This window comes from Salmo salar, unplaced genomic scaffold (assembly GCF_905237065.1).
Source record: "Salmo salar unplaced genomic scaffold, Ssal_v3.1, whole genome shotgun sequence".
Taxonomy (NCBI): Eukaryota; Metazoa; Chordata; class Actinopteri; order Salmoniformes; family Salmonidae; genus Salmo; species Salmo salar.
The window spans coordinates 24,669-47,168 of record NW_025550639.1 but is presented as its reverse complement, the minus strand read 5'-3'; the positions used below and the strand labels follow the sequence as shown (position 1 = coordinate 47,168).

Genomic DNA, 22,500 nt, shown 5'->3' with positions numbered 1-22,500 from the left:
TGGTGGACTCACTAAACAGAGAACATCCCTGGTCGTCCCTACTGCCTCTGATCTGGAGGACTCACTAAACAGAGAACATCCCTGGTCATCCCTACTGCCTCTGATCTGGAGGACTCACTAAACAGAGAACATCCCTGGCCATCCCTACTGCCTCTGATCTGGTGGACTCACTAAACAGAGAACATCCCTGGTCATCCCTACTGCCTCTGGCCTAAACACACATGCATCTTTTGTAAATAATGAGTGTTGGAGTCTGTCCCTGGCTATCTGTAAATAATGAGTGTTGGAGTCTGTCCCTGGCTATCTGTAAATAATGAGTGATGGAGTGTGTCCCTGGCTATCTGTAAATAATGAGTGTTGGAGTCTGTCCCTGGCTATCTGTAAATAATGAGTGTTGGAGTCTGTCCCTGGCTATCTGTAAATAATGAGTGTTGGAGTCTTTCCCTGGCTATCTGTAAATAATGAGTGTTGGAGTCTGTCCCTGGCTATCTGTAAATAATGAGTGTTGGAGTGGAGTGGAGGGGCGGAGTGGAGGGGCGGCAGGTAGCCTAGTGGTTAGAGTGTAGAGGAGGCAGGTAGCCTAGTGGTTAGAGTGTAGAGGCGGCAGGTAGCCTAGTGGTTAGAGTGGAGGGGAGGCAGGTAGCCTAGTGGTTAGAGTGTAGAGGTGGCAGGTAGTCTAGTGGTTAGAGTGTAGAGGTGGCAGGTAGCCTAGTGGTTAGAGTGTAGAGGAGGCAGGTAGCCTAGTGGTTAGAGTGGAGAGGAGGCAGGTAGCCTAGTGGTTAGAGTGTAGAGGAGGCAGGTAGCCTAGTGGTTAGAGTGTAGAGGAGGCAGGTAGTCTAGTGGTTAGAGTGTAGAGGTGGCAGGTAGCCTAGTGGTTAGAGTGTAGAGGAGGCAGGTAGCCTAGTGGTTAGAGTGTAGAGGAGGCAGGTAGCCTAGTGGTTAGAGTGGAGGGGAGGCAGGTAGCCTAGTGGTTAGAGTGTAGAGGAGGCAGGTAGTCTAGTGGTTAGAGTGTAGAGGTGGCAGGTAGCCTAGTGGTTAGAGTGTAGAGGAGGCAGGTAGCCTAGTGGTTAGAGTGTAGAGGAGGCAGGTAGCCTAGTGGTTTGAGTGTAGAGGAGGCAGGTAGCCTAGTGGTTAGAGTGGAGAGGAGGCAGGTAGCCTAGTGGTTAGAGTGTAGAGGTGGCAGGTAGCCTAGTGGTTAGAGTGTAGAGGAGGCAGGTAGCCTAGTGGTTAGAGTGTAGAGGAGGCAGGTAGCCTAGTGGTTAGAGTGTAGAGGAGGCAGGTAGCCTAGTGGTTAGAGTGTAGGGGAGGCAGGTAGTCTAGTGGTTAGAGTGTAGAGGAGGCAGGTAGTCTAGTGGTTAGAGTGTAGAGGAGGCAGGTAGCCTAGTGGTTAGAGAGTAGAGGAGGCAGGTAGTCTAGTGGTTAGAGTGTAGAGGTGGCAGGTAGCCTAGTGGTTAGAGTGTAGAGGAGGCAGGTAGACTAGTGGTTAGAGTGTAGAGGAGGCAGGGTAGTGTAGTGGTTAGAGTGTAGGGGAGGCAGGTAGTCTAGTGGTTAGAGTGTAGAGGTGGCAGGTAGTCTAGTGGTTAGAGTGTAGAGGAGGCAGGTAGCCTAGTGGTTAGAGTGTAGAGAAGGCAGGTAGCCTAGTGGTTAGAGTGTAGAGGTGGCAGGTAGCCTAGTGGTTAGAGTGTAGAGGAGGCAGGTAGCCTAGTGGTTAGAGTGTAGAGGAGGCAGGTAGTCTAGTGGTTAGAGTGTAGAGGAGGCAGGTAGCCTAGTGGTTAGAGTGTAGAGAAGGCAGGTAGCCTAGTGGTTAGAGTGTAGAGGTGGCAGGGTAGCCTAGTGGTTAGAGTGTAGAGGAGGCAGGTAGTCTAGTGGTTAGAGTGTAGAGGTGGCAGGTAGCCTAGTGGTTAGAGTGTAGGGGAGGCAGGTAGTCTAGTGGTTAGAGTGTAGAGGTGGCAGGTAGTCTAGTGGTTAGAGTGTAGAGGTGGCAGGTAGTCTAGTGGTTAGAGTGTAGAGGAGGCAGGTAGCCTAGTGGTTAGAGTGTAGAGGTGGCAGGTAGCCTAGTGGTTAGAGTGTAGAGGAGGCAGGTAGACTAGTGGTTAGAGTGTAGAGGTGGCAGGTAGCCTAGTGGTTAGAGTGTAGAGGAGGCAGGTAGCCTAGTGGTTAGAGTGTAGAGGAGGCAGGTAGCCTAGTGGTTAGAGTGTAGAGAAGGCAGGTAGCCTAGTGGTTAGAGTGTAGAGGTGGCAGGTAGCCTAGTGGTTAGAGTGTAGAGGAGGCAGGTAGCCTAGTGGTTAGAGTGTAGAGGAGGCAGGTAGTCTAGTGGTTAGAGTGTAGAGGTGGCAGGTAGTCTAGTGGTTAGAGTGTAGAGGTGGCAGGTAGTCTAGTGGTTAGAGTGTAGAGGAGGCAGGTAGCCTAGTGGTTAGAGTGTAGAGGTGGCAGGTAGTCTAGTGGTTAGAGTGTAGAGGAGGCAGGTAGCCTAGTGGTTAGAGAGTAGAGGAGGCAGGTAGCCTAGTGGTTAGAGTGTAGAGGAGGCAGGTAGCCTAGTGGTTAGAGTGTAGAGGAGGCAGGTAGCCTAGTGGTTAGAGTGTAGAGAAGGCAGGTAGCCTAGTGGTTAGAGTGTAGAGGTGGCAGGTAGCCTAGTGGTTAGAGTGTAGAGGAGGCAGGTAGCCTAGTGGTTAGAGTGTAGAGGAGGCAGGTAGTCTAGTGGTTAGAGTGTAGGGGAGGCAGGTAGTCTAGTGGTTAGAGTGGAGGGGTGGCAGGTAGCCTAGTGGTTAGAGTGTAGAGGAGGCAGGTAGCCTAGTGGTTAGAGTGTAGGGGAGGCAGGTAGCCTAGTGGTTAGAGTGTGGAGGAGGCAGGTAGCCTAGTGGTTAGAGTGTAGGGGAGGCAGGTAGCCTAGTGGTTAGAGTGTAGAGGAGGCAGGTAGCCTAGTGGTTAGAGTGGAGGGGTGGCAGGTAGCCTAGTGGTTAGAGTGGAGGGGTGGCAGGTAGCCTAGTGGTTAGAGTGTAGGTTCGGCAGGTAGCCTAGTGGTTAGAGTGTAGAGGCGGCAGGTAGCCTAGTGGTTAGAGTGTAGAGGAGGCAGGTAGTCTAGTGGTTAGAGTGTAGGGGAGGCAGGTAGCCTAGTGGTTAGAGTGTAGAGGAGGCAGGTAGTCTAGTGGTTAGAGTGTAGGGGAGGCAGGTAGCCTAGTGGTTAGAGTGTAGAGGAGGCAGGTAGCCTAGTGGTTAGAGTGTAGAGGAGGCAGGTAGCCTAGTGGTTAGAGTGTAGAGGAGGCAGGTAGCCTAGTGGTTAGAGTGTAGAGGAGGCAGGTAGCCTAGTGGTTAGAGTGTAGGGGAGGCAGGTAGCCTAGTGGTTAGAGTGTAGAGGAGGCAGGTAGCCTAGTGGTTAGAGTGTAGAGGAGACAGGTAGCCTAGTGGTTAGAGTGTAGAGGAGGCAGGTAGCCTAGTGGTTAGAGTGTAGAGGAGGCAGGTAGCCTAGTGGTTAGAGTGTAGAGGCGGCAGGTAGTCTAGTGGTTAGAGTGTAGGGGTGGCAGGTAGTCTAGTGGTTAGAGTGTAGAGGCGGCAGGTAGCCTAGTGGTTAGAGTGTAGGGGCGGCAGGTAGCCTAGCGGTTAGAGTGTAGGGGCGGCAGGTAGCCTAGTGGTTAGAGTGTAGGGGCGGCAGGTAGCCTAGCGGTTAGAGTGTAGGGCGGCAGGTAGCCTAGCGGTTAGAGTGGAGGGGCGGCAGGTAGCCTAGCGGTTAGAGTGTAGGGCGGCAGGTAGCCTAGCGGTTAGAGTGTAGGGGCGACAGGTAGCCTAGTGGTTAGAGTGGAGGGCGGCAGGTAGCCTAGTGGTTAGAGTGTAGGGGCGGCAGGTAGTCTAGTGGTTAGAGTGTAGAGGCGGCAGGTAGCCTAGTGGTTAGAGTGTAGAAGCGGCAGGTAGCCTAGTGGTTAGAGTGTAGAGGCGGCAGGTAGTCTAGTGGTTAGAGTGTAGAGGCGGCAGGTAGCCTAGTGGTTAGAGTGGAGGGGCGGCAGGTAGCCTAGTGGTTAGAGTGTAGGGGAGGCAGGTAGCCAGGTGGTTAGAGTGTAGAGGCGGCAGGTAGTCTAGTGGTTAGAGTGTAGGGGCGGCAAGTAGTCTAGTGGTTAGAGTGTAGAGGCGGCAGGTAGCCTAGTGGTTAGAGTGTAGAGGAGGCAGGTAGCCTAGTGGTTAGAGTGTAGAGGCGGCAGGTAGCCTAGTGGTTAGAGTGTAGAGGCGGCAGGTAGCCTAGTGGTTAGAGTGGAGGGGCGGCAGGTAGCCTAGTGGTTAGAGTGGAGGGGCGGCAGGTAGCCTAGTGGTTAGAGTGTAGGGGCGGCAGGTAGTCTAGTGGTTAGAGTGTAGAGGCGGCAGGGTAGCCGGGAGGAGGAGGAGGAGGAGGAGGAGGGGAGTAGGCCCTAAATGTCTTACCTGTGATAAAATATTTTCCACACACATAGCTACGTGTAACCTACTTGGACACCTGGTCCCCCCTCTCCAATGCCGAATAGCCTGAAGCCACAGGGCTCTTCTCGCGGGCTCCATTTCCCTACGTGGGAGCATTGTGAACTGTAGGTGAACAACACAGAAGCTCTTCGGGCCTGTTTTGTTTTTTCTGTGTGACGAAGTTGGCTGTTTTGGGGGTCAATGAGAAAGAATGCGTGGTCAAGGGGAATTCTTTATTATTACGCGAATGTTGATTCGGACTAGAATCGTCTAGAATGTCATTGTATGCTGTAGCGTTATGATTTCCCTTCACTGGAACTAAGGGGCCTAGCCGGAACTATGAAAAACAGCCCCAGACCATTATTCCTCCTCCACCAAACTTTACAGTTGGCAGTATGGTAGCGTTCTCCTGGCATATGCCAAACCCAGATTCGTTCATCGGACTGCCAGATGGTGAAGAGTGATTCATCACTCCAGAGAATGCGTTTCCAGTGCTCCAGAGTCCAATGTCGGCGAGCTTTACACCACTCCGGCCGACGCTTGGCATTGCGCATGGTGATCTTAGGCTTGTGTGCGGCTGCTCGGCCATGGAAACCCATTTCATGAGGCTCCCGACAAACAGTTCTTGTGCTGACGTTGCTTCCAGAGGCAGTTTGGAACTTGGTAGTGAGTGTTACAATGATTTTTACACGGCACGAGCTTCAGCACTCACCGGTCCCATTCTGTGAGCTTGTGTGGCCTACCACTTCGCAGCTGAGCCGTTGTTGCTCCTAGACATTTCCACTTCACAATAACAGCACTTATAGTTGACCGGGGCAGCTCTAACAGGGCTTGTTGGAAAGGTGGCATCCTATGACGGTGCCACGTTGAAAGTCACTGAGCTCTTCAGTAAGGCCATTCTACTGACAATGTTTGTCTATGGAGATTGCATGGCTGTGTGGTCGATTTTATACACCAGTCAGCAACGGGTGTGGCTGAAATAGCAGAATCCACTCATTTGAAGGAGTGTCCACATCCTTTTCTATATATAGTGTAGCTGTGATACATTCCAGGGCCTGGGCCAAGAGGGATGTGGGAAGAGATACAAGAAGGACTAGAGGTACTACAGGAGGTACTAGAGTTACTACAGGAGGTACTAGAGTTACTACAGGAGGTACTAGAGTTACTACAGGAGGTACTAGAAGGACTACAGAAGGTACTAGAGGTACTAGAGAGACTAGAGGTACTACAGGAGGTACTATAGGTACTACAGGAGGTACTAGAGAGACTAGAGGTACTACAGGAGGTACTATAGGTACTACAGGAGGTACTAGAGAGACTAGAGAGACTAGAGGTACTACAGGAGGTACTACAGAAGGTACTATAGGTACTACAGGAGGTACTAGAGAGACTACAGGTACTACAGGAGGTCCTATAGGTACTACAGGAGGTACTAGAGAGACTAGAGGTACTACAGGAGGTACTATAGGTACTACAGGAGGTACTAGAGAGACTAGAGGTACTACAGGAGTTTCTACAGGACAAACTAGAGATACTACAGGAGGAACTACAGGAGGTACTAGAAAAGGAACTAGAGGTACTACAGTAGGTACTACAGGAGGAGGTAGAGGTACTACAGGAGGAGGTAGAGGTACTACAGGAGGAAGTAGAGGTACTACAGGAGGTACTACAGGGGGTAGTAGAGGTACTACAGGAGGAACTAGAGGTACTACAGGTACTACAGGAGGAAGTATAGGGGGTAGTAGAGGTACTACAGGAGGTACTACAGGGGGTAGTAGAGGTACTAGAGGAGGTACTAGAGGAGGAAGTAGAGGTACTACAGGAGGTACTAGAGGAGGAAGTAGAGGTACTAGAGGAGGAAGTAGAGGTACTAGAGGAGGAAGTAGAGGTACTAGAGGAGGAAGTAGAGGTACTACAGGAGGTACTAGAGGAGGAAGTAGAGGTACTACAGGAGGTACTAGAGGAGGAAGTAGAGGTACTACAGGAGGTAGTAGAGGTACTAGAGGAGGTAGTAGAGGTACTACAGGAGGTACTAGAGGAGGAGGTAGAGGTACTACAGGAGGTAGTAGAGGTACTAGAGGAGGTAGTAGAGGTACTACAGGAGGTAGTAGAGGTACTAGAGGAGGTACTACAGGAGGTACTAGAGGAGGAAGTAGAGGTACTAGAGGAGGAGGTAGAGGTACTAGAGGAGGTAGTAGAGGTACTAGAGGAGGAAGTAGAGGTACTAGAGGAGGAAGTAGAGGTACTAGAGGAGGAAGTAGAGGTACTAGAGAGACTAGAGAAGAAATAAGAGCTGAGACCATTTTCTTCTAGTTGACCTATGATCACCTGGGTTACACCAAGAAAACCATGACAAACCATTTACCATGGTCAAGATAAGGTCTGGGTTGGGTTTAAGATTTTGGTAAGGGACAATTAGATATATTATAACAAAAAGGCAGTGGGTCATCTCCCCTCTTACCTTCTCATAGTACTGGATGTTGTGGTCTGCCCTCTTACCTTCTCATAGTACTGGATGTTGTGGTCGGCCCTCTTACCTTCTCATAGTCCTGGATGTTGTGGTCGGCCCTCTTACCTTCTCATAGTCCTGGATGTTGTGGTCGGCCCTCTTACCTTCTCATAGTCCTGGATGTTGTGGTCGGCCCTCTTACCTTCTCATAGTACTGGATGTTGTGGTCGGCCCTCTTACCTTCTCATAGTACTGGATGTTGTGGTCGGCCCTCTTACCTTCTCATAGTCCTGGATGTTGTGGTCGGCCCTCTTACCTTCTCATAGTACTGGATGTTGTGGTCGGCCCTCTTACCTTCTCATAGTCCTGGATGTTGTGGTCGGCCCTCTTACCTTCTCATAGTACTGGATGTTGTGGTCGGCCCTCTTACCTTCTCATAGTACTGGATGTTGTGGTTGGCCCTCTTACCTTCTCATAGTACTGGATGTTGTGGTCGGCCCTCTTACCTTCTCATAGTACTGGATGTTGTGGTCGGCCCTCTTACCTTCTCATAGTCCTGGATGTTGTGGTCGGCCCTCTTACCTTCTCATAGTACTGGATGTTGTGGTCGGCCATGCCAGTGAGTAGCTGTCTGAAGTCTTGTCTCTTGTTGTTTTGCCAGCGGTCCCAGTCTGACTTCAGGTCAGCATTGCAACACTCCACTCTGTCATGGCACTTCTCCACGTCTGTAGGCACCTGCTGTAGGGAGGGGACAGGAAACAGAACTAAGCACCTGCTGTAGGGAGGGGACAGGAAACAGAACTAATCACCTGCTGTAGGGAGGGGACAGGAAACAGAACTAAGCACCTGCTGTAGGGAGGGGACAGGAAACAGAACTAAGCAACTGCTGTAAGGAGGGGACAGGAAACAGAACTAATCACCTGCTGTAGGGAGGGGACAGGAAACAGAACTAAGCGCCTGCTGTAGGGAGGGGACAGGAAACAGAACTAAGCAACTGCTGTAGGGAGGGGACAGGAAACAGAACTAATCACCTGCTGTAGGGAGGGGACAGGAAACAGAACTAATCACCTGCTGTAGGGAGGGGACAGGAAACAGAACTAAGCACCTGCTGTAGGGAGGGGACAGGAAACAGAACTAAGCAACTGCTGTAAGGAGGGGACAGGAAACAGAACTAAGCACCTGCTGTAGGGAGGGGACAGGAAACAGAACTAATCACCTGCTGTAGGGAGGGGACAGGAAACAGAACTAATCACCTGCTGTAGGGAGGGGACAGGAAACAGAACTAAGCACCTGCTGTAGGGAGGGGACAGGAAACAGAACTAATCACCTGCTGTAGGGAGGGGACAGGAAACAGAACTAATCACCTGCTGTAGGGAGGGGACAGGAAACAGAACTAATCACCTGCTGTAAGGAGGGGACAGGAAACAGAACTAATCACCTGCTGTAGGGAGGGGACAGGAAACAGAACTAAGCAACTGCTGTAGGGAGGGGACAGGAAACAGAACTAATCAAGGCACTACAGGGCATGTGGCTACGCTCTGAACACATTACAATGGGCATAGCATTACGCAAAAATAGTCTAAATGAATAGTTAGGGAAAAACATAGATTGTTAGCATTAGCATTGACAGTATACAGAGTTGTAAGTTAATCAAATAAAATTTTAAGTACATTGTTATAGCTAGGTAATGACCATATAGACAGCACAAACAGATCTGAGACCAGGCTAGGAAATGACCATAGGAGTTGATAAATAAACAAAACATATCTGAGACCAGGCTAGGAAATGACCATAGGAGTTGATAAATAAACAAAACATATCTGAGACCAGGCTAGGAAATGACCATAGGAGTTGATAAATAAACAAAACATATCTGAGACCAGGCTAGGAAATGACCATAGGAGTTGATAAATAAACAAAACATATCTGAGACCAGGCTAGGAAATGACCATAGGAGTTGATAAATAAACAAAACATATCTGAGACCAGGCTAGGAAATGACCATAGGAGTTGATAAATAAACAAAACATATCTGAGACCAGGCTAGGAAATGACCATAGGAGTTGATAAATAAACGAAACATATCTGAGACCAGGCTAGGAAATGACCATAGGAGTTGATAAATAAACAAAACATATCTGAGACCAGGCTAGGAAATGACCATAGGAGTTGATAAATAAACAAAACATATCTGAGACCAGGCTAGGAAATAGTTCAGTAGAGTAGACTCACTGTGGCTGATGCTCTTTCCTCTTTCCGGAAAGCAGCAGCTTCCAGTTTAGATTCGTATTCAGCTTGGATGTTATCTCGCTTCTTCAGAACAATCTGTCAGAGCAGAAACACAGCAGACTAAATATAACACACACACACACACTGTCCCATCTCCTTTAGAACAGAGCAAACACACCAGAGATGTAAGCAGCCTGCTGCAGAAAGAGGCCAGACTGCTACAGCCACTTGGCAGCCCAGACTGGTTGTGGTTCATCCACGCTCTTCAGAGACTCCCCTCTCTGCATCAGATCTCACTTAGACTGACACTACTAAAGCACACAGTCAGTCTGTCTAGAGCCATTCATTATGCTCATAATAGCAATCTAGACTTCTTAATTAAATCATAGTTTAAAATCATCATTTAATATCTGTTTTCATATTAAATAAAAAATAACATATACAGTGCCTCGCAAAAGTATATATATATATTTTTTTTTAAAGATTAATAAAAATGTAAAACATTAAATATTGTTGTTGCATAAGTATTCATCTCCCTGTTAGAAAACCCCTTTTGTCAGTAAGACTCAAAGCTGTGAGTCTATTTGGGCAAGTCTCTAAGAGCTATGCACACCTAGAATGTAAAATATTTTATGGTTGGGTGGTATGCAGATGTCCATACCTTCATACCGTACCTGTGCCATCCTGGGATATATGGTATTACTGATAGTGCACACAAGAGGCACACAAGAGGCACAATTTCCTCGCCCGCAAAAAAAACCCATTAACTTACCAGAATGCTAACAAAATGATAACAAGTAGTAAGGAATTCTCATAGTGGATGCTAGGCAAAAGCTAACAAACGCATGCAAATATTTACTACTAAGACAGACAACCTAGCTCATAAAGTTATGCAGGTACACTATACAAAAAAAATGTGTGAACTAGTGTTGTCACGATACCAAGATTTTGCTGCGATACCAGGCCAAGTATCACGATACCGGTTAGTATCCAGACCCGGGTTTAGGCCGTCATTGTAAATAAAAATTTGTTCTTAAACTTACTTGCCTAGTTAAATAAAGCTTAAATAAAGGTTGAATAAAGGTTAAATAAAGGTTACATAAAAGTTAAATAAAGGTTACATAAAAGTTAAATAAAGGTTACATAAAAGTTAAATAAAGGTTACATAAAGGTTAAATACGAGTATCACGATAACACGATGGTGAAGGAAAAAAAAAAAATCAGTGGCCTAGTATTATGTTACCCTGGCGCCCGGGAATCTCCTTCACGTTTTATAAACGTTCCCCGAAAACCTGTCACTGAACTGCACACTTCTCTACTCAATACAACACACTGAATTTAACTTCACACAATTCAGTGCATGATAAACTAGTGCATATAAAATGGCTGATTTTCTCATATAAGCAAAGGCCAAGCTGTGATTTGGCTGGAGGAATGAGAGGAAGGAATAGAGATGCATATTGATCTGTATGTCAGGGGACAACACTGCATGAAATGTTCTTTACTATTTTAGTTAACACACACACACACACACACACACACACACACGCGCGCGCGCGCGGTCCCTCCCTTCCTCACACACTCTCGCTGTCTCCGTCACTCAACACACACACCTCTCTCTCTCCCCCAAAAGAAAAGACTCTCAGACCATGAGAAACAAGATTCTCTGGTCTGATGAAACCAAGAATGAACTCTTTGGCCTGAATGCCAAGCGTCACTTCTGGAGGAAACCTGGCACCATCCCTACGGTGAAGCATGGTGGTGGCAGCATCAAGCTGTGGGGATGTTTTTCAGCGGCAGGGACTGGGAGACTAGTCAGGATAGAAGGAAAGATGAACGGAGCAAAGTACAGAGATCCTTGATGAAAACCTGCTCCAGAGCGCTCAGGACCTCAGACTGGGGCGAAGGTTCACCTTCCAACAGGACAACGACCCTAAGCACAAAGCAAAGACAACGCAGGAGTGGCTTCGGGACAAGTCTCTGAATGTCCTTGAGTGGCCCAGCCAGAGCCCGGACTTGAACCCGGTCGAACATCTCTGGAGAGACCTGAAAATAGCTGTGCAGCAACGCTCTCCATCCAACCTGACAGAGCTTGAGAGGATCTGCAGAGAAGAATGGGAGAAACTCCCCAAATACAGGTTTTCCAAGCTTGTAGCGTCATACACAAAAAGACTCTAGGCTGTTTTAGCTTTGTTATTATAGAGTATTGAGTGTCGATAGATTTTTTTACATTTATTTAACCTTTATTTAACTAGGCAAGTGAGTTAAGAACAAATTCTTATTTAAAATGACGGCCTACCCCGGCCAAACCCGGACGACGCTGGGCCGATTGTGCACCGTCCTATGGGACTCCCAATCACGGCCGGATGTGATACAGCCTGGATTTGAACCAGGGACTACAGTGCCTTAGACCGCTGCGCCACTCGGGAGCCCTGTATTGTATGTATTGATCTTTTTACTTAATCGTTTACGATCGGCCAGCATAGCTAAAATATTTTAGAATAAGGCTGTAACGTAACAAAATGTGGAAAAAGTCAAGGGGTCTGAATACTTTCTGAATGCTCCTAATCCAGGAGGGGATTATCTCTGCTGCAGTTACCAAGAAGCTTGATCTTGCAAGCTAATCTTAGCCCCTTAGCTAACATTAGCAAGTTAGCAAAACCCAGCTGGAGAGAATGTATTTGCCACATCTTAGACAGTTCACTTAATAGTTATAAGATATATAGCTGGCAAACATTAATAGTGAATTTCATACAAGTGTAAGTTAACCACCTCACTTAAATTGCGCTGCAGAAGTGACTCACCCTTTACGAAGTACCCATTATGCATGTTGTTTGTAAACAAACACACGTGACCAGCTCAAAGCGCTGTTTTGGGAAACTAATACTGGTTAATAATGAAAAGTTATCTAACGGGCGAAATGATGAACGCAATCTGCTTTATCTATTACCGACTGCAGGTATTTATTTAAAAAGTACAAATATTCAAAGCCAAAAAAAAAACGTCACTTACCAGAATGCTAACAAAATGCTAACAAGCAATAAGGAATCCTCATAGAGAATGCTAACTAAATGCTAATGAGCGCTTTGCAAACATTTTGTACAATTTCTGACCTAAACAAGTATAAAAGTAACTCAGAATTGCTACTCAGTTTGCTGCACGCACAAAACAAATATTAGCCAGCAAGGTTCATGATCCAGGAGGGGATTCACTGCTGTTACCAAGCGAATGTTTAATTCTGGAAGACGCTAACCACTTAGCTAGATAGCGAGCTAGCTACTAAATAAGCTAGTTCGCACAAGCCTACAATATTTGCCTATTAATATTGATTATGGCTAGACAGCAATTTAAGCCTTGCCATAAGTATTTCAAGCAACTGTAACTTGGTCACTGTCTTCTTGGTAAGCAACTTCAGTGTATATTTGACCTTGTGTTGTAGGTTATTGTCCTGCTGAAACGTGAATTCCTCTGCCAGTGTCTGGTGGAAAGTAGACAACCAGGTTTTCCTCTAGGATTTTGCCTGTGCTTAGCCCTATCCAGTTTCTTTTTATCCTGAAAAACTCCCCAGTATTTCCCGAGGTCAAGCATACCCATAACATGATGCAGCCACTACCATGCTTGAAAATATGAAGAGTGGTACTCAGTGTTGTGTTGGATTTGCCCCAAACATAAGGCTTTGCATTTAGGCCAGAAAGTGTATTCCTTTGCCATGTTGTTGTCGTTGTTGTTGCAGTATTACTTTAGTGCCTTGTTGCATACAACATGCATGTTTCACTCTGTCATTTAGATCATTATTGTGGAGTCACTACAATGTTGTTGATCCATCCTCAGTTCTCTCCTATCACAGCCATTGAACACAGTAGCCATTTTAAAATCCCCAATGGCCTGAGCAGTTTCATTCCTGTCCTGCGGCTCAGAAGGAGGACTGTATCTTTGAGGTGTTTGGGTGGTTTAATACATAATGCACAGCATAATTATTAACTTAAAGAGATATTCAATGTCTAATTTGTTATTGTTAATCATTTACCAAATCACTGCCCTTCTTTATGAGGCTTTCGGAAAGATCCCTGGGTCTTTGTTGTTGAATCTGTGCTTTAAGTTCAAAACTTCACTGAGGGACTTACAGATGTATGTATGGGGGACAGAAGGGTTAGTGTTTTAAAAATCATGTCAACCCCTATTATTTCACACAGAGTCCAGTCTTCTTAACAGCTTCTACCCACAAACCATACGACTCTTGAACAGTTCATTAAATGGCTACCCGGACTATTTGTAACAGCCGCCATTTTTACGCTGCTGCTATTCTCCGTTTATCATGTATGCAAAGTCACTTTAACCTGTTATGGATAGGGGGCAGTATTTTCACGGCCGGATAAAAAACGTACCCGATTTAATCTGGTTATTACTCCTGCCCAGAAACTAGAAAATGCATATAATTATTAGATTTGGATAGAAAACACCCTAAAGTTTCTAAAACTGTTTGAATGGTGTCTGTTAGTATAACAGAACTCATATGGCAGGCAAAAACCTGAGAAGATTCTATATGGGAAGTGCCCTGTCTGACCATTTCTTGGCCTTCTGTAGCCTCTTTATCGAAAATACAGGATCTCTGCTGTAACGTGACATTTTCTAAGGCTCCCATAGGCTCTCAGAAGGCGCCAGAACGTTGAATGATGACTCTGCAGTCACTGGGCGATAAACAGTAGGGGTTATGGAAGGTGGTCGTTCTGAGAACAATGACACTGGTGCGCGCGTGCATGTGATGACTCCATTTTCTATTTTCAGTGTTTTAACGGATACAACGTCTCCCGGTTGGAATATTATCGCTATTTTACGAGAAAAATAGCATAAAAATTGATTTTAAACAGCGTTTGACATGCTTCGAAGTACGGTAATGGAATATTACATTTTTTGTCACGAAACGCGTCGTGCTCGTCACCCTTCTTTACCCTTCGGATAGTGTCTTGAACGCAAGAACAAAACGCAGCTATTTGGATATAACTATGGATTATTTGGAACCAAAACAACATTGGGTGTTGAAGTAGAAGTCCTGGGAGAGCATTCTGACGAAGAACAGCAAAGGTAATCAAATTTTTCTTATAGTAAATCTTAGTTTGGTGAGGGCCAAACTTGGTGGGTGTCAAAATAGCTAGCACTGTGATGCCGGGCTATCTACTCAGAATATTGCAAAATGTGCTTTCGCCGAAAACCTATTTTAAAAATCGGACACCGCGATTGCATAAAGGAGTTCTGTATCTATAATTCTTAAAATAATTGTTATGTTTTTTGTGAACGTTTATCGTGAGTAATTTAGTAAATTCACCGGAAGTTTTCGGTGGGTATGCTAGTTCTGAACAAAACATGCTAATGTAAAAAGCTGTTTTTTTTTTATAAATATGAACTTGATTGAACAAAACATGCATGTATTGTATAACATAATGTCCTGGGTTGTCATCTGATGAAGATCATTAAAGGTTAGTGCTGCATTTAGCTGTGGTTTGGGTTTATGTGAAATTATATGCTAGCTTGAAAAATGTGTGTGTGATTATTTCTGGCTGGGTACTCTGCTGACATAATCTAATGTTTTGCTTTCGCTGTAAAGCCTTTTTGAAATCGGACAGTGTGGTAAAGGAGAGTATTGTCTTTAAAATGGTGTAAAATAGTCATATGTTTTAAAAATTGAAGTTTTTGCATTTTTGAGGTATTTGTAATTCACGCCACGCTCTACCATTGGATATTGGTGAGGCGTTCCGCTAGCGGAACATCTAGATATAAGAGGTTTTAACTCTACCTACATGTACATATGACCTCAATTACCTCAACTAACCGGTGCCCCCGCACAATGACTCTGGACCGGTAGCCCCTGTATATAGCCTCCACAATGACTCTGGACCGGTACCCCCTGTATATAGTCTCTCTATTGACTCTGTACCGGTACCCCCTGTATATAGCCTCCACATTGACTCTGTACCGGTACCCCCTGTATATAGCCTCCACATTGACTCTGTACCGGTACCCCCTGTATATAGCCTCCACATTGACTCTGTACCGTAACACCCTGTATATAGCCACCACATTGACTCTGTACCGGTACCCCCTGTATATAGCCTCCACATTGACTCTGTACCGGTACCCCCTGTATATAGCCTCCACATTGACTCTGTACCGTAATACCCTGTATATAGCCTCCACATTGACTCTGTACCGTAACACCCTGTATATAGCCTCCACATTGACTCTGTATCGTAACACCCTGTATATAGCCTCCACATTGACTCTGTACCGTAACACCCTGTATATAGCCTCCACATTGACTCTGTATCGTAACACCCTGTATATAGCCTCCACATTGACTCTGTACCATAATACCCTGTATATAGCCTCCACATTGACTCTGTACCATAACACCCTGTATATAGCCTCCACATTGACTCTGTACCATAATACCCTGTATATAGCCTCCACATTGACTCTGTACCGGTACCCCCTGTATATAGCCTCCACATTGACTCTGTACCGGTACCCCCTGTATATAGCCTCCACATTGACTCTGTACCGTAACACCCTGTATATAGCCTCCACATTGACTCTGTACCGTAATACCCTGTATATAGCCTCCACATTGACTCTGTACCGGTACCCCCTGTATATAGCCTCCACATTGACTCTGTACCGGTACCCCCTGTATATAGCCTCCACATTGACTCTGTACCGGTACCCCCTGTATATAGCCTCCACATTGACTCTGTACCGGTACCCCCTGTATATAGCCTCCACATTGACTCTGTACCGGTACCCCCTGTATATAGCCTCCACATTGACTCTGTACCGTAACACCCTGTATATAGCCTCCACATTGACTCTGTACCGTAATACCCTGTATATAGCCTCCACATTGACTCTGTACCGTAACACCCTGTATATAGCCTCCACATTGACTCTGTACCGTAACACCCTGTATATAGCCTCCACATTGACTCTGTACCGTAATACCCTGTATATAGCCTCCACATTGACTCTGTACCGTAATACCCTGTATATAGCCTCCACATTGACTCTGTACCATGTATGTAGCCTCGCTACTGTTATTTTATTGTTTCTCCTTAATTATTTGTTGTATATTTTATTTTATTAAAACTGCATTGTTGGTTAAGGGCTTGTAAGTAAGCATTTCACTGTTGTATTTGGTGCATGTGACAAATAAAATCTGATTTGATTTTTATAACTTATGTGATTTGTTAAGTCACATTTTAGTCCTGAACTAATTTACGCTTGCCTAAACAAAGGGGCTGAATACTTATGCAACGATTATATTTGAGTTATTTTTTTATGAATCTTTAAATTGGAAAAAAATACAGAATTTTTCTTCCACTTTGAGAGTATTTTGTGTATACTGTTAACAAAAACGGACAATTATATACATTTTGTTCCCACTTTGTAGCACAATAAAATGAGAAGAAATACAAGAGGTCTGAACACTTTTGCAAGGCACTGTATATTTTTAGTTCTTTTGTTTTGATATACCAATCTAAAACTTAAACAATGACAGGTTAGGGTTAGGATGGGTGGAAGTGAAAACCAGAGATAAACACCAAATTGTAGTGCCTGAAGAAACCCTAAACCCCAAGCCAGCTCTCATTCTTTCTCAACACAAACATGACTGGTCAGCAAAAATAATTCTAGGGAAAGAGGAAGTGACACATCCTGATGTGGTGAAAGTCTGCTTTCCTCAGCAGTCTGGCAGATGAGATGACTTTAGAGAGAGAGAGTATTCTCACCCCTTGGCTGTTTCCACATGTTGTTGTGTTACAGTATGAATTTTAAAATGGATTAAAATGCAAACGATTACTGGCCTACATTATAACTGGCCTACATACAGTACAGTACCCCATAATGTCAATGTGGAATTATGTTTTTCACAATTTTGACAAATTAAATCAAAAATGAAAAGCTGAAATGTCTCTTAATAAGTATTTTAAGCTCTTTGTTGTGGCAAGCCTGAGTACGTTCTGGAGTAGAAATGTGCTTAACAAAATCACATAAGTGTTTAACGTGACTTTAGAATGACTACCTCATCTCTGTACCCCACACATACAATAATCTGTAAGATCCCTCAGTCGAGCAGTGAATTTCAAACACAGATTCAACCACAAAGACCAGGGAGGTTTTCAATGCCTCACAAAGAAGGGCACCTACTGGTAGATGGGTAAAAGTAAAAAAATAAATAATAATAATAATTTAAAAGCAGATATTGAACATCCCTTTGAGCATGGTGAAGTTATTAATTACACTATGGATGGTGTATCAATACACCCAGTGACTACAAAGATACAGGCGTCCTTCCTAACTCAGTTGCCGGAGAGGAAGGAAATCGCTTTAGGGACTTCATCATTTTTTAAATTTATTTTACCTTTATTTAACTAGGCAAGTCAGTTAAGAATAAATTCTTATTTTCAATGACGGCCTAGGAACAGTGGGTTAACTGCCCTGTTCAGGGGCAGAACGACAGATTTTTAAACCTTGTCAGCTCGGGGATTCGATCTTGCAACAAACGCTCTAACCACTAGGCTACCTGCCACCCCATGAGGTCAATGGTGACTTTAAAACAGTTACAGTATTTAATGGCTGTGATAGGAGAAAACTGAGCACGTCTCCGGAGCAGCTGAGCAGGAAGAGAGCGTATTAATCCTGCTGTAGAATTCAATGCAGCCAGACAGCAGGTCAAGCTAAAGACCAAAATGTATGAGTCACTCAGAAACATGAATCATGATTCTCCAGTCAGTAAAAAGAGTTGTTCAAAAAGAACTGCAGTTTGGTCAGTGAAGGATATCGGCATATAAGTACCAGGGGAGTGAATTAATGTTAGCTTCAGCTGTCAGCTAGCTAGGAAAGTTGGCCTACAAAAAGATGGAAGATATCGGTATCTTTTTTCGTTGTAAAGTGTTCTAGTCTGTTATGACCTCGTTTCACGAACAGTAATTAGCAGATTCAACATTTCTACGTGTTGCATAATTCAAATGTGTTCACTTATGTATTACATGAGTGGGGGGCTAACATGATACAGTCCAGACTCACAGTGGTTTCCCTCAGGACAGACTCCCAGTGGTTCCCCAGGACAGACTCCCAGTGGTTCCCCAGTCCAGACTCCCAGTGGTTCCTCAGTCCAGACTCCCAGTGGTTTCCCCCGGGACAGACTCCCAGTGGTTGCCCCCGGGACAGACTCCCAGTGGTTTCCCTCAGGACAGACTCCCAGTGGTTCCCCAGGACAGACTCCCAGTGGTTCCCCAGGACAGACTCCCAGTGGTTCCCCAGGACAGACTCCCAGTGGTTCCCCAGGACAGACTCCCAGTGGTTCCCCAGGACAGACTCCCAGTGGTTCCCCAGGACAGACTCCCAGTGGTTCCTCAGGACAGACTCCCAGTGGTTCCCCAGGACAGACTCCCAGTGGTTTCCCTCAGGACAGACTCCCAGTGGTTCCTCAGGACAGACTCCCAGTGGTTCCTCAGTCCAGACTCCCAGTGGTTTCCCTCAGGACAGACTCCCAGTGGTTTCCCTCAGGACAGACTCCCAGTGGTTTCCCTCAGGACAGACTCCCAGTGGTTCCCCAGGACAGACTCCCAGTGGTTCCTCAGGACAGACTCCCAGTGGTTCCTCAGGACAGACTCCCAGTGGTTTCCCTCAGGACAGACTCCCAGTGGTTTCCCTCAGGACAGACTCCCAGTGGTTCCTCAGTCCAGACTCCCAGTGGTTCCCCAGTCCAGACTCCCAGTGGTTCCCCAGGACAGACTCCCAGTGGTTCCTCAGGACAGACTCCCAGTGGTTTCCCAGGACAGACTCCCAGTGGTTCCCCAGGACAGACTCCCAGTGGGACAGACTCCCAGTGGTTTCTCAGGACAGACTAGAGTCAGTATGAGAGAGGAGCTACCATCATCTAGAGTACCTTCATGGACTCATTCTACTGTATTCTACTGTACCATCATGGACTCATTCTACCGTACCATCATGGACTCATTCTACTGTATTCTACTGTACCTTCATGGACTCATTCTACCGTACCTTCATGGACTCATTCTACTGTACCATCATGGACTCATTCTACTGTATTCTACTGTACCTTCATGGAATCATTCTACTGTATTCTACCGTACCATCATGGACTCATTCTACTGTATTCTACTGTACCTTCATGGACTCATTCTACTGTATTCTACTGTACCTTCATGGACTCATTCTACTGTATTCTACTGTACCTTCATGGACTCATTCTACTGTATTCTACCGTACCATCATGGACTCATTCTACTGTATTCTACTGTACCTTCATGGACTCATTCTACTGTATTCTACCGTACCATCATGGACTCATTCTACTGTATTCTACTGTACCTTCATGGACTCATTCTACTGTATTCTACCGTACCTTCATGGACTCATTCTACTGTATTCTACTGTACCTTCATGGACTCATTCTACTGTATTCTACTGTACCTTCATGGACTCATTCTACTGTATTCTACTGTACCTTCATGGACTCATTCTACTGTATTCTACCGTACCTTCATGGACTCATTCTACTGTATTCTACCGTACCTTCATGGACTCATTCTACTATACCATCATGGGCTCATTCTACCGTACCATCATGGAATCATTCTACTGTATTCTACTGTACCATCATGGACTCATTCTACTGTACCATCATGGAATCATTCTACTGTATTCTACTATACCATCATGGACTCATTCTACTGTATTCTACTGTACCTTCATGGACTCATTCTACTGTATTCTACTGTACCATCATGGAATCATTCTACTGTATTTCTAAACCAAGTTCTGGCCTGGTTTAGATCTTATCTGTCAGAAAGATATCAGTTTGTCTCTGTGAATGGTTTGTCCTCTGACAAATCAATTGTAAATTTCGGTGTTCCTCAAGGTTCCGTTTTAGGACCACTATTGTTTTCACTATAGATTTTACCTCTTGGGGATGTCATTCGAAAACATAATGTTAAATTTCACTGCTATGCGGACGACACACAGCTGTACATTTCAATGTAACATGGTGAAGCCCCAAAATTGCCCTCGCTAGAAGCCTGTGTTTCAGACATAAAGAAGTGGATGGCTGCAAACTTTCTACTTTTAAACTCGGACAAAACAGAGATGCTTGTTCTAGGTCCCAAGAAACAAAGAGATCTTCTGTTGAATCTGACAATTAATCTGGATGGTTGTACAGTCGTCTCAAATAAAACTGTGAAGGACCTCGGCGTTACTCTGGACCCTGATCTCTCTTTTGAAGAACATATCAAGACTGTTTCAAGGACAGCTTTTTTCCATCTACGTAACATTGCAAAAATCAGAAACTTTGTCCAAAAATGACGCAGAAAAATTAATCCATGCTTTTGTTACTTCTAGGCTGGACTACTGCAATGCTCTACTTTCCGGCTACCCGGATAAAGCACTAAACAAACTTCAGTTAGTGCTAAATAGGGCTGCTAGAATCCTGACTAGAACCAAAAAATGTGATCATATTACTCCAGTGCTAGCCTCCCTACACTGGCTTCCTGTTAAGGCAAGGGCTGATTTCAAGGTTTTACTGCTAACCTACAAAGCATTACATGGGCTTGCTCCTACCTATCTTTCCGATTTGGTCCTGCCGTACATACCTACACGTACGCTACGGTCACAAGACGCAGGCCTCCTAATTGTCCCTAGAATTTCTAAGCAAACGGCTGGAGGTAGGGCTTTCTCCTATAGAGCTCCATTTTTATGGAATGGTCTGCCTAACAATGTGAGAGACGCAGACTCAGTCTCAACCTTTAAGTCTAGCCTTCCCTGTAGCCTTCCCTGTAGCTCAGTTGGTAGAGCATGGTGTTTGCAACGCCAGGGTTGTGGGTTCGATTCCCACGGGGGGCCAGCAAAAAAAAATGTATGAAATTGTATGAAATGTATGCATTCACTACTGTAAGTCGCTCTGGATAAGAGCGTCTGCTAAATGACTAAAATGTAAAATGTAAGTCTTTACTGAAGACTTATCTCTTCAGTAGGTCCTATGATTAAGTATAGTCTGGCCCAGGAGTGTGAAGGTGAACGGAAAGGCTGGAGCAACGAACCGCCCTTGCTGTCTCTGCCTTGCCGGTTCCCCTCTTTCCACTGGGATTCTCTGCCTCTAACCCTATTACAGGGGCTGAGTCACTGGCTTACTGGTGTTCTTCCATGCCGTCCATGGGAGGGGTGCGTCACTTGAGTGGGTTGAGTCACTGACGTGGTCTTCCTGTCTGGGTTGGCGCCCCCCCCTTGGGTTGTGCCATGGCGGAGATCTTTGTGGGCTATACTCGGCCTTGTCTTAGGACGGTAAGTTGGTGGTTGGAGATATCCCTCTAGTGGTGTGGGGGCTGTGCTTTGGCAAAGTGGGTGGGGTTATATCCTGCCTGTTTGGCCCTGTCCGGGGGTATCATCAGATGGGGCCACAGTGTCTTCTGATCCCTCCTGTCTCAGCCTCCAGTATTTATGCTGCAGTAGTTTATGTGTCGGGGGGCTAGGGTCAGTCTGTTACATCTGGAGTATTTCTCTTGTCTTATCCGGTGTCCTGTGTGAATTTAAATATGCTCTCTCTAATTCTCTCTTTCTGTCTTTCTCTCGGAGGACCTGAGCCCTAGGACCATGCCTCAGGACTACCTGGCATGATGACTCCTTGCTGTCCCCAGTCCACCTGGCCGTGCTGCTGCTCCAGTTTCAACTGTTCTGCCTGCGGCTATGGAACCCTGACCTGTTCACCGGACGTGCTTGTTGCACCCTCGACAACTACTATGATTATTATTATTTGACCATGCTGGTCATTTATGAACATTTTAACATCTTGACCATGTTCTGTTATAATATCCACCCAGCACAGCCAGAAGAGGACTGGCCACCCCTCATAGCCTGGTTCCTCTCTAGGTTTCTTCCTAGGTTTTTGGCCTTTCTAGGGAGTTTTTCCTAGGGAGTTTTTCCTAGCCACCGTGCTTCTTTCACATGCATTGCTTGCTGTTTGGGGTTTTAGGCTGGGTTTCTGTACAGCATTTGAGATATCAGCTGATGTACGAAGGGCTATATAAATAAATTTGATTTGATTTAATTTGTATTCTACTATACCATCATGGACTCATTCTACTGTATCCTCACATGGTCTCTCATATCATTGCTATGCAGATGACACACAATTAATCTTCTCCTTTCCCCCTTCTGACAACCAGGTGGCGAATCGCATCTCTGCATGTCTGGCAGACATATCAGTGTGGATGACAGATCACCACCTCAAGCTGAACCTCGGCAAGACGGAGCTGCTCTTCCTCCCGGGGAAGGACTGCCCGTTCCATGATCTCGCCATCACGGTTGACAACTCCCTTGTGTCCTCCTCCCAG

General features: G+C 45.7%; 1 protein-coding gene across 1 annotated transcript in view; it reads right to left on the bottom strand.

The window, feature by feature from the left end:
* Positions 1 to 22,500, bottom strand: part of LOC123739588 (sorting nexin-30) — a 48,788-nt gene that overhangs the window by 3,783 nt on the left and 22,505 nt on the right. Inside the window, exons 5-6 of the mRNA XM_045713906.1 lie at positions 9,104 to 9,196; positions 7,454 to 7,609 (exon numbers count right to left, since the gene is read on the bottom strand). Of these exons, the coding sequence (XP_045569862.1) occupies positions 7,454 to 7,609; positions 9,104 to 9,196 (249 nt within the window). The remainder of the gene's footprint in view (positions 1 to 7,453; positions 7,610 to 9,103; positions 9,197 to 22,500) is intronic.